The sequence below is a fragment of the Moschus berezovskii genome, chromosome 9 (assembly GCF_049115385.1).
Source record: "Moschus berezovskii isolate FMDL1 chromosome 9, NW_MosBer_1.0, whole genome shotgun sequence".
NCBI lineage: Eukaryota > Metazoa > Chordata > Mammalia > Artiodactyla > Moschidae > Moschus > Moschus berezovskii.
In genome coordinates this window covers 45,884,048-45,896,358 of record NC_142468.1, presented here as the reverse complement: position 1 = coordinate 45,896,358, position 12,311 = coordinate 45,884,048, and the positions used below count along the sequence as shown (strand labels likewise).

Genomic DNA, 12,311 nt, shown 5'->3' with positions numbered 1-12,311 from the left:
GATTTGCATTTCCCAGTGATTAGTAGCACTGAGTATCTTTTCATGTGCCTGGTGACCATCTGTTTGTCTTCTTTGGAAAAATATCTATTCAGATTCTCTGCTCATTTTTTAAATAGGATTCTTTTTTTGTAGTTGAGTTGTATAAGTTCTTATATTTTGGATGTTAATCCCTTATCAGATACATCATTTACAAATAACTTCTCCATTCAGTAGGTGGCCTTTTTGTTTTGTTGATAGTTACCTTTGCTGTGTAAAAACTTCTTAGTTTGGTGTAGCCCAATTTATTTTTGCTTTTGTTTCCCTGGTCTGAGGAAACATATCCCCCAAAGTATTACTAAGACCAATGTCAAAGAGTATGCTACCTGTGTTCTCTTTTACAAGTTTTATGTTTTCAGGTCTTACATTTAAATTTTAATCCATTTTGAATTTATTTTTGTGCATGATGTGGGAATAGTCCAGTTTGGTTCTTTTACATGTAGCTGTCCAGTTTCCCCAACACCATTTATTGAAGAGGCTGTCTTTTCCCCACCGTATACCCTTGCCTCCTTTGTCATAGATTAATTGCCCATAAAAGTGTGGGTTCATTTCTGGGCTGTCTATTCTGTTATATTGATTTATGTGTCTGTCTTTATGGCAGTGCCATACTGTCTTGATGACTGTAGCTTTGTCACTAACTAGAGATTTGAATATTTAAGGAGCCACTCTGGCTATGTTGTTGTTAGGGATTCAAGAAGCCTCATGAATCAGAAAGGGCTTCATGCAGGGTTTTTCTAAACCAAATTCTAACCCACTCTAAATCTGACTCTAAGGGTTTTGTGCCTTGGAAAGCTGTGTGGTCAGCTGGTCAGTTTTTCTTTTCTTTCTACCACATTAATGCTGATTCGGAAGACATTTCTGTTTGAACTCAAAGGATACCACTGAACTTTTCTCCTCCTCCTGGTGACTTCAAAGGCAAAGAGAACCCTAAGTGAGGTCTTCTTATATCAACTGCACATATAACAGGGAACAGTCAGTCACCTGTGGCCAGTGGGAACTAACAGGTGAGTGTAGGTGAGTGTAGAGTGGCCAGTGAGAAGTCCAGGTAGTGGAAGAACATGGTGCTTTCCATCAGATGACACAGCCCAAGCTTTCTAAGGTTTCTATAATATAATAAGGTTGCTGAGACAAGCAGAAACTGAATCTCTTTTTGAAACATTGCTTTTAAAGTCCCTTCATTAATCGTTCTTAAAAAAAAAAGAAAGAAAGAAACTTGTGGTACTTAGATGCTGTCAGGTTTTGCCTCTTTGGAAATAATTCCTTTGTTTGCATAGGTAGAGTATAAATGTGAAGGTTTCCTTGAGAAGAACAGAGATACCGTCTATGACATGCTGGTTGAAATCCTGAGAGCAAGCAAGGTTTGTAAAGTCCTAAAGGGTAGTTTATGTTATTCATTGTGTACTTGACATGGACCCAGATGTGTATCAAGAGAAAGAAGCATGTGTGTTATCTGTCTTGTAACAACAAATTGTAGCTTCTGCATACAAAAAGTCATCCTCATTAGTATAGTGGTGAGTATTTTATTTTGTTTTATTTTTAGAGAGCTTTTTAAAATATAATTTAAAACTATTTTGTGCCAGTTGCTGCTGCTGCTGCTGCTGCATCACTTCAGTCGTGTCCGACTCTGTGTGACCCCATAGACGGAAGCCCACCAGGCTCCCCTGTCCCTGGGATTCTCCAGGCAAGAACACTGGAGTGGGTTGCCATTTCCTTCTCCAATGTGTGAAAGTGAAAAGTGAAAGTTTATGCCAGTACAACATATTAATTTTACAAATCTAAAATTTTGTCTACTCTTAAAGTATTTGCAAAAGCTATACATCCTTCTTCAGCTTTATTGCACACTATCTATAAGAAAATACTAATTTTTAAATTAGAAAACATAAAAATGCTTTCAATATAGAAAAGACAATCTAATTTTAAAGACAATACTGTATAAGAATGTCTACCCAGAAAACAAAAAACTTTCACAGGATACCAAGCTGGCCAGATGCTTTAGAAGATCCAGTACTAGTCCAAGATATTTAATCCCAACTGTATTATCCTTCTTCATTAGAAATCTAGATGCCACTTTCATATACAAACAAAAAATGACCATTTTAGAATTGGCACTAAGATTCGTTTCTAGCTTCTGAAAGCATTCAAATTTTCAGTACGTGCAAAATCAAAAATCAAATGTGCCGATGACAGAGAGGAAGGACAGCGAGGATGATCGTTTAAAAAGTCATGATTCACATTTCATACCTTCACTCACAGATGTTTATGCTGCACCTACCGTACACCAAACACTGTCCTAGACTTTGGGGAAACAGCAGTAAACAAGGCAGATAGGGTTCCTGACCTCAAGGAGCTCACATCCCACAGGGAGCAACATACCTCCAAGATGAGAGCAAATCATAGGTAGTGGTAAGTAAGTGCTCAAGAAAACCAAAGCAAGGCAGGGTGCTGCTCTGTGAACGTGAGCTCCTTGAATCCATGGTACCATGTGCCGAAGTGTTACTTTAAGAGTGACTTCTGGCTATTTCTTTTCCTCCTTAAACGTTTCTCTCAATTTAAGAATTTTAAGAACTCAAATTCTTAAAGTTTGAGAATAAGGATGTTTCATACACAGTCCTTCATTTTTTGTGAAGATTTGATTATCATTCTTATTTTCCTTGTTTTTGAAGGTCCCTTGTCCTTTGTTAATGCTCAAGTATTTTGACAATTTCCCAAATAAGCCTGAGCACTTCCCCTAATTGTCATAACTAAATCCCTGGCCATGGAAACTTCAGTTATTAAAATTGATTTATGACAGAGAATTCAATGTAGAAATAGGCTGTATTTTGTGTACCAAATTAGTTTACGTAATTCACTGATTGTTTACTCACCCCAGGCCAGCTTGGGGTCAAGAATGCTGGATTCCTCAAGGGGAATTCAGATTGCCATGACGATGGGTCTCTCCACTAAACCCACAAGCTATCAGAGGCCTGGGAATTTCAGATTCACTTGTTCCATGGGGGCTACAGGATACATCAGGCAAGAATTCTCCCCCAAAGGAAATTCTCAATGTCTGATTTAAAAGAAGAAAACGTAAGATTTTCTCCAAGAGATAAGGCATTTGAAAGAACAAGTGATGTGGAGTAGAAAGTAGTGTCTTAAAAAAAGGTACAGATTAAAGATTAAAATAACTCAGAGGAAGTTGGAATTAATTCATGCTGGGACACCAGGAAAGGTATTCTGAAGGGAGTGGGGCTGGAAAATATTATAATAGAACCTTATTTAATGGGTAGGGTTTAGATAGCATCACCAACTCATTGGAATTTGAGCAAACTCTAGGAGACAGTGAAAGACAGAGGAACCTGGAAGGCTGCAGTCCATGTGGTCACAAAGAGTCCAGCACAACTTAGTTACTGAACAACAGTTGAATCTGTAGGGCTGAGAATGTGAGGTTAGGAGGGAAGAGATTCCGAGTGCAGAAGCAACATGAGCCAAGGCACAGAAGGAGGAAGATTATCTCATTTTCTGATTCTTGGAGTGATACCCACATACAGACATTCACATGGTTTCCTTCCTGCTCTCATTCCTGGGAAAGAAACCATCAGTCATCCCCAGTGAGGGCGATCCCCTTGTGGAACTGAGATTTGGCCAGGATTGTTACTTTACTCACCACTGGTTTAGACGGGTTGGGATTATGGTGACCTTTTCCTCAATTATACCAGCTGAGGACTGTGGGCAAACACTTTTGACATTAAAACCCTCTCTGTTCTTCCCAGTTTCATCTCTGTGCCAACTTTTTTCAAGAAAATCCGGTTCCTTCTTCCCCATTTGGTTCAGCGATCACAGTCAAATCTGCAAAGCCAGTCATCAAGCCAAACAACAAGCATTTCCGGAGCACCGTGGGGAGCAAGGTACCCATAGAGTGGCTGAGGGCCCAGCCAGGCTGAGGGCAGGGATCAGGACTGGGTGGGACCATTCTGGACCTGGACACTGTGCTGTGCTCGGTTGTATCTGATTCTTTTTGACCCTTTGGACTATAGCCTGCTAGGCGCTTCTCTCCATGAGATTCTCCAGGCCAAGAATACTAGTGTGGGTTGCCACACCCTCCTCCTGGGGATTTTCCAGACCCAGGGATCGAACCCATGTCTCATGTCTCCTGCACTGGCAGGTAGATTCTTTACCATTGCATTACCTAGGAAGCCACGGACATGCGCACTGGCACTGGGCTGCTTCAAATCTAATATAAACACAAAGAAGAGCAGTAGTTCGTCGTCATGGTGCCTCCACCTCTAAGTCTACATGCACCCGAGCAAACCATATGTTTGCACAATAACCTGACTCACTAAGCCCTTGGCTATTGGGAATATTGAACGGAGAACTGCTCTTTCCATAAAAGCAGGATATGCTGAGAAAAACCCAGTCATAGACTAAAACCTTTCATAATAGGTGTTTATGCATGAACTTCATTTTTCCTCTTCTTGAGTAACTTATCAAGGTTGAACCTCTTTTTTTAACTTTCTATTTTATACTGGAGTATATTTGATTAACAATGTTGTGATAGTTTCAGATGAAAGGCAAGGGGACCCAACCAAACATACACATGTATCCATTCTCCCCCAAACTCCCCTCCCATCCAGACTGCCACACAACTTTGAGTAGAGTTCCCTGTGCTATACAGTAGAGGCCCTTTTTTATTTTTAACCTTCATCTAAGCATTATATAGAATTGATGCTTTTGAACTGTGGTGCTGGAGAAGACTCTTGAGAGTCCCTTGGACTGCAAGGAGATCCAACCAGTCCATTCTAAAGGAGATCAGTCCTGGGTGTTCATTGGAAGGACTGATGCTAAAGCTGAAACTCCAATACTTTGGCCACCTCATGCGACGAGTTGACTCACTGGAAAAGAGTGTGATGCTGGGAGGGATTGGGGGCAGGAGGAGAAGGGGACGACAGAGAATGAGATGGCTGGATGGCATCACCGACTCTGTGGACATGAGTTTGAGTGAACTCCGGGAGTTGGTGATGGACAGGGAGGCCTGGTGTGCTGATTCATGGGGTCGCAAAGAGTTGGACACGACTGAGCGACTGAACTGAACTGAACTGAAGCATTATATTCAGTGCAATGTTTGCCACCTGACCTTGTTTCCTAGTTTCGCAGCTCTCTCTACTTGCTCATGGAGACTCTCAACGCCACCACTCCCCACTATGTCCGATGTATTAAGCCAAATGATGAGAAACTGCCCTTTGAGTAAGTGTTCTGCAACAGAGGAGGGTAAAACACCGAGAAAGCCATCTCTGTCGTGATGTTGGAGAATTTACTAGTAATTGTCTAGAACTTTACTATTTCTGGGTTTTTAAATGATTCAAAACAAGTCTGCCCTCTACATCTAGTTCAACCCCTCTGGCTAAGCCGGCTCATCTCTGGGTTAAGCAAAGGGGCTAGATCTGAAACAATTATTCTACAGCTAGAGCTTATGCAACTGAGAAAGCCAGAACATTTTCCTTGATGGTAAGAATTTGTATGTGTTTGCAGGAGAAAGACTGTAGAAAGGTCTGAAATTTTGCCTTCAAACCTGGCACGAGGTCTTAGGCTTATTCTCTGGGGCCCCAAGAGAAAGACCCGAACCCATGAGTAGAAGTTACAGAGGGTCTCTTAGGTGACTCAAGCTGAGAGGCACCTTAGGGGCTGCACTGTCCTTTGTCTGGGGTCCTCAGAGGGTCAGACCTAAGCCAGAGGGCCACCTGTGGAGTGTCTTGAACAGGGAACGCAGCAACATGTAGGTGCTAGGATGGGTGAGCTTGGATGTTTCTCTCATTCTGGTTGTCATTTCCCCACAGAGCTGCTCCCTGCCATCTTGGTCAGAATCAGCTGCTCCCAGAGGAGATGCTTTCAGTTCTTCCCCATTGAGAATAATGTTTACTGTGGGTTTATCATACAGGGCCTTTATTATGTGGAAGTAGGTTCCCTCTATACCACTTTCTGGAGAGTTTTTATAATAAATGAATGTTAAATTTTGTTGAAAGCCTTTTCTGCATCTATTAAGATTATCCTATGGTTTTTTGGAGCCCTCTAGATGATTATACTATAAAGAATAAAACAGATGTTAAAAAGCTAGTTTGAGGTAAATATTTTGAAAGTCAAATTACTGGAATTAAGTTACTGTGTATCTACCAGAAACTTTTAAACATTTATTCATATGAATCTAAAAACTGAAGCAGATTTTCATGATCTGTTTCTCCTAAATGTTTGTTATTTATTAATTGTTTTCTTCCAATAATTTAAAGGTTTTTTATCAAGACATAAAATATTTGAAAAATGTTGTGGTTCAAAATTATAGTATGTACAGAACAGCACTTTGGATGTAGATCTAGTAAATACATTCATCTTAGCCCAAGTGATGGCATACCATCATAATGAAGAATGGTAGACTAAAGAAGTTATATATTTATATTTATGCAAGTATATATATTCTGCTTCATATTTATTAATAACCTAAATTTCAATAGTTTACTTTTAATTGGAACTATTCTCAAAAGTCATGCACTCTTCGACTATTAATTCACACTTGATAGTTTTTAGAAAGCTGATTTGAAACTCGAAAAAAAAAAGAAACAATCAACTGGTCCTTTCCCTGTGTCCTCAGTGTGCTTCTGGACTGTTTCACAGAGGTGCTGCCCTCACTTGACATCCAACACATATTTATCAAGTATCTGCTGGGCTTGGGGGTCACAGAGGCAGATCTGTTCCCCAGGAGCTCACAGTCAGGGCAGGTCTGCTACGCTGTTTATAGGCCTGTTTATCAACTACAGTGGTTTAATACGTGATCAAATCGTCCTTAAGGTTTGACTCCAAAAGAATTGTTCAGCAGCTGCGAGCCTGTGGCGTCTTAGAAACGATTCGCATTAGTGCCCAGAGCTACCCTTCTAGGTATGTTGTCAGTTCTTCATTTGGGGGGAAAAGTGTCCAACTTCAGGTCTGTGCTGAGAACCAAGGGAGGAACTGCCTTGTGTTCTCTCAGACCGTAAGATATCCCACTGTGCTGTGGGAAGGTCAGAGAGGGTGACAGACAGGCAGCATTGTAGACAGAGGCCACCGTCCCCACCCCCCACCCATCTGTCCTAGTGAGGGTCACCCACAGCCTCCCCAGGGCTCCTGGGACAGGGAGCTGGAGAGGGAGGGGAGACAGTTGTTGAAGTGGAGCATTAACAAAAGTCATCCAGGGAGCACACAGGTGTGCTCAGGTGAGGCTTGGACAGTGTCCCAGTAGCTCTGGGTCAAAGGTCAAGGCCATGTCCCCAAAACAGTGGCAAGTAAGCCTGTGGGGTCCACAGACAGCACATGTTTTCCTCCAACCCACCTCCTCAGGTCTGCCTTGGTTTTCCAGGTGGACATACATTGAGTTCTACAGCCGCTATGGGGTCCTCATGACCAAGCAGGAACTTTCATTCAGCGATAAAAAGGAGGTGTGCAAAGTGGTCTTACACCGGCTCATCCAGGTGAGTCCTCCCTCCTGGAATCATGGGCTCCCGAGCACTTGCCTCATCTTTGCCTGTGTCTCAGGGCCGTAACTGTCATGAATGCCTGGGAAGAAAGAAGATGTGCCCGAGTGTCTGTGTGCTAAGATCAGAGCAGACTTACTCATGGGGCATCATCTCCCAGCAGGAGGACTCACCTTCAGGGTCCCTTCCCTACCCCACCATGTCCTCCTGTCCTGCTGTATTCTCCTGCAACCCAGCAACTTGGGTGGGCCTAACTTATGTTACACACTCAGCTAGACAGTTGTTAAGCCAGGTCGTGGCTCTCAGTGTGGATTTAGAAGGTTACTGAAGCAATGAGTTTTGACAGAAAAGAGAGGGGGAAGTAGCTCTGATGGCCAGGAGAAGAGTGGTGTTCCATTCAGTTTGGTTCAGTCGCTCAGTGATGTCTGACTCTTTGCGACCCCATGGACTGCAACATGCCAGGACTCCCTGTCCATCACCAACTCCCGGAGTTACTCAAACTGATGTCCATTGGGTCGGTGATGCCACCCAACCATCTCATCCTCTGTCGTCCCTTCTCCTCCCTCCCTCAATCTTTCCTAGCATCAGGGTTGTTTTTGTTTTTTTTTTTTGAATGTTGAGTTTTTTGTGCTGGGAAAGGTTGGGGGCGGGAGGAGAAGGGGACGACAGAGAATGAGATGGCTGGATGGCATCACCGACTCTGTGGACATGAGTTTGAGTGTACTCCGGGAGTTGGTGATGGACAGGGAGGCCTGGCGGGCTGTGATTCATGGGGTCGCGGAGAGTCGGACACAACTGAGCGACTGAACTGAACTGAACTGAATTATTTTACAATATTATACTGGTTGGTTTTTCCATACATTGACATGAATCTGCCCCGGGTGTACATGAGTTCCCCTTCCTGAACCCCCTTCCTGCCTCCCTCCTCCCCTTATCCTCCCTCTGGGTCATCCCCATGCACCAACCCCGAGCATCCTGTATCATGCATCGAACCTGGACTGGTGATTTGTTTCACATATGATAATATACATGTTTCAATGCCATTCTCCCAAATCATGCCACCCTCACCCTCTCCCACAGAGTCCAAAAGACTATTCTATATACCTGTGTCTATTTTGCTGTCTCTTATACAGGGTTATCATTACCATCTTTCTAAATTCCATGTATATGAGTTAGTATACTGTATTGGTGTTTTTCTTTCTGGCTTACTTCACTCTGTATAATAGGCTCCAGTTTCATCCACCTCATTAGAACTGATTCAAAAGCATTCTTTTTGATGGCTGAGTAATACTCCATTGTGTATATGTACCAAAGCTTTCTTATCCATTCGTCTGCAGATGGACATGTAGGTGCATCAGGGTTTTTTCAAATGAGTCAGCTCTTTGCATCAGATGGCCAAAGTATTGGAGTTTCAGCTTCAACATCAGTCCTTCCAATGAACACCCAGGGCTGATTTCCTTTAGGATGGACTGGTTGGATCTCCTTGCAGTCCAAGGGACTCTCAAGAGTCTTCTCCAACACCACAGTGGAAAAGCATAAATTCTTCAGCACTCAGCTTTCTTTAAGTCCAACTCTCACATCTATACATGACTACTGGAAAAACCATAGCCTTGACTAGATAGACCTTTGTTGGCAAAGTAATGTCTCTGCTCTTTAATATGCTATCTAGGTTGCTCATAACTTTCCTTCCAAGGAGTAAGCATCTTTTAATCTCATGGCTGCAGTCACCATCTGCAGTATTTTGGAGCCCCCCAAAATAAAGTCAGCCATTATTTCCACTGTTGCCCCATCTGTTAGCGATGAAGTGATGGGACTAGATGCCATGATCTTAGTTTTCTGAATGTTGAGCTTTAAACCAACGTTTTCACTCTCCTCTTTCACTTTCATCAAGAGGCTCTTTAGTTCTTCTTCACTTTCTTCCATAAGAGTGGTGTTATCTGCATATCTGAGATTATTGATATTTCTCCCAGCAGTCTTGATTCCATCTTGTGCTTCATCTAGCCCAGCATTCCTCATGATGTACTCTGCATATAAGTTAAATAAGCAGGGTGACAATATACAGCCTTGATGTACTCCTTTTCCTATTTGGAACCAGTCTGTTGTTCCATGTCCAGTTCTAACTGTTGCTTCCTGACATGCATTCAGGTTTCTCAAGAGGCAGGTCAGGTGGTCTGGTATTCCCATCTCTTTCAGAATTTTCCACAGTTCATTGTGATCCACACAGTCAAAGGCTTTGGTATAGTCAATAAAGCAGAAATAGATGTTTTTTTGGAACTCTTACTTTTTCGATGATACAGTGGATATTGGCAATTTGATCTCTGGTTCCTCTGCCTCTTTTAAAACCAGCTTGAACATCTGGAAGCTCACAGTTTACATACTGCTGAAGCCTGACTTGGAGAATTTTGAGCATGACTTTACTAGCATGTGAGATGAGTGCAATTGTGCAGTAGTTTGAGCATTCTGTGGCATTGCCTTTCTTTGGGATTGGAATGAAAACTGACCTTTTCCAGTCCCGTGGCCACTGCTAAGTTTTCCAAATTTGACATATTGAGTGCAGCACTTTCACAGCATCATCTTTGAGGATTTGAAATAGCTCAACTGGAATTCTATCACCTCCATAGCTTTGTTCGTAGTGATGCTTCCTAAGGCCCAAGTGACTTCACATTCCAGGATGTCTGGCTATAGGTGAGTATTCACACCATCATGATTATCTGGGCCATGAAGATCTGTTTTGTACAGTTCTTCTGTGTATTCTTGCCACCTCTTCTTAATATCTTCTGCTTCTGTACCATTTCTGTCCTTTATTGAGCCCATCTTTGCACATGTTCCCTTGGTATCTCTAATTTTCCTGAAGAGATCTCTAGTCTTTCCCATTCTATTGTTTTCCTCTATTTCTTTGCATTGGTCGCTGAGGAAGGCTTTCTTATCTCTCCTTGCTTGTCTTTGGAACTCTGCATTCAAATGGGTATATCTTTCCTTTTCTCCTTTGCTTTTCTCTTCTTTTCTTTTCACAGCTATTTGTAAGGCCTCCTCAGACAGCCATTTTGCATTTCTTTTTCTTGGGGATGATCTTGCTCCCTGTCTCCTGTACAATGTCACGAATCTCCGTCCAGAGTTCATCAGGCACTCTATCAGATCTAGTCCCTTAAGTCTATTTCTCACTTCCAGTATATAATCATAAGGGATTTGATTTAGGTCATACCTGAATGGTCTAGTGATTTTCCCCACTTTCTTCAATTTAAGTCTGAATTTGGCAATAAGGAGTTGGTGATCTGAGCCACAGTCAGTTCCCGGTCTTGTTTTTGCTGACTGTATAGAGCTTCTCCATCTTTGGTTGCAAAGAATATAATCAATCTGATTTCGGTGTTGGCCATCTGGTGATGTTCATGTGTAGAGTCTTCTCTCGTGTTGTTGGAAGAGTGGTGAAGAGACGCCAAATGAAAACAGAAATGAATCCTTTCCAGGCACCTCTGCTCTTCTGTGAAAACCACTTAGAAGAGGCTGGAGCTCCCCAGCAGTCCAGTTGAAAATCCGCCACAATGCAAACATCCCTCCTCACCCCACAGACATACCCCTCACCCTCCTGTCCACTTCTTCTCCACTTCATCTCCCAGAGTCTTTAAACAAAAAAGGCAAAACGTAAACTTCCAGGTAACAATCAGAAGTTTTTTCCTCTTTATGTCAAAGAACAGAGATGTCAAAATAACAATATTGGTGGTGTGTTTGGATCTCTAAACGTCTTTTCCAAATACTGTAGAAAATCTGAAAGTTTGTTCTGATTATGTCATTTTTCTCTTCCAGGATTCTAATCAGTACCAGTTTGGTAAAACCAAAATTTTCTTCAGAGCAGGGCAAGTGGCTTATTTAGAAAAACTCCGGTTGGATAAACTGAGGCAGGGTTGTATTGTGATACAAAAGCACGTCCGTGGCTGGCTCCAGAGAAAAAAGTTCCTCAGAGAGAGACGAGCGGCCCTGATCATCCAGCAGTATTTCCGGGGTCAGCAAACCGTGAGGTATGTTGGAACCAGGAGAGAAAATTGTGTGATTATTAGTTGTTCAGTCGTGTCCAACTCTTTGAGACCCCATGATCTGTAGCCTGCCAGGCTCCTCTGTCCATGGAATTCTTCAGGCAATTGGAAAATGGATAGCTATTCCCTTCTCCAGATCTGCCAGACCCAGGGATCAAACCTGGGTCTCCTGCATTGCAGGCAGATTCTTTACCCTTGGAGTTGGAACCAAGAAAATTTGAGCAACTGTACAACTTTCTTCCCTATCACCCCCAGGGGGTGGGGCCTCTTTTCTCCCAGGACCCAGGTGCAGATGTGTGTGGGTCCACAGGTGGCTGTGACCTGTGGACAGGGCAGACGGGTGTGTCCTTCGGGCAGGTGGTGCTGACTCTGCGCACTGTCCCCACATGGCAGAGGTGGCAATCAGGACCTTGATGAGAGAAAGCCCCGATCAGGATGTTTCTGAAGAGGGCCAGAATTCCTAGTGAGACCAGGTAGAGAGGCTGAGCTGCTAGTCCTTGGGAACTGAAAACGCCTAAGGGTGATAGGGGTCCAAGTGAAGCTTCTAAGTAAGGACACCACTGACCAACCGAGCTTTCAGGTAGTGGGGGCAGACCATGCCTGAGGAGACCGTGGCAAGCCTCTGCCCGCAGCAATGAGTCCCCTGGGTAGGGCTGCCCGAGTGGAGGACACAGCCATCCCACCCCTCTGTGAGCGCTCCCAAGAGGCCGTCCTGGGATGGCCAGCAAGACGAGCATCCTTCCTGGATAGCATTGTGTGCGTCTCTGTGTCTGCC

The 12,311-nt window shown here is 43.2% G+C and overlaps 1 protein-coding gene across 1 annotated transcript in view; it reads left to right on the top strand.

Annotated features, from left to right (window-relative positions):
* MYO5C (myosin VC) overlaps positions 1–12,311 on the top strand; it is a 131,681-nt gene that overhangs the window by 54,315 nt on the left and 65,055 nt on the right. The window contains exons 14-19 of the mRNA XM_088839615.1: positions 1,311–1,394; positions 3,786–3,920; positions 5,159–5,256; positions 6,850–6,936; positions 7,394–7,505; positions 11,310–11,521. Of these exons, the coding sequence (XP_088695741.1) occupies positions 1,311–1,394; positions 3,786–3,920; positions 5,159–5,256; positions 6,850–6,936; positions 7,394–7,505; positions 11,310–11,521 (728 nt within the window). The remainder of the gene's footprint in view (positions 1–1,310; positions 1,395–3,785; positions 3,921–5,158; positions 5,257–6,849; positions 6,937–7,393; positions 7,506–11,309; positions 11,522–12,311) is intronic.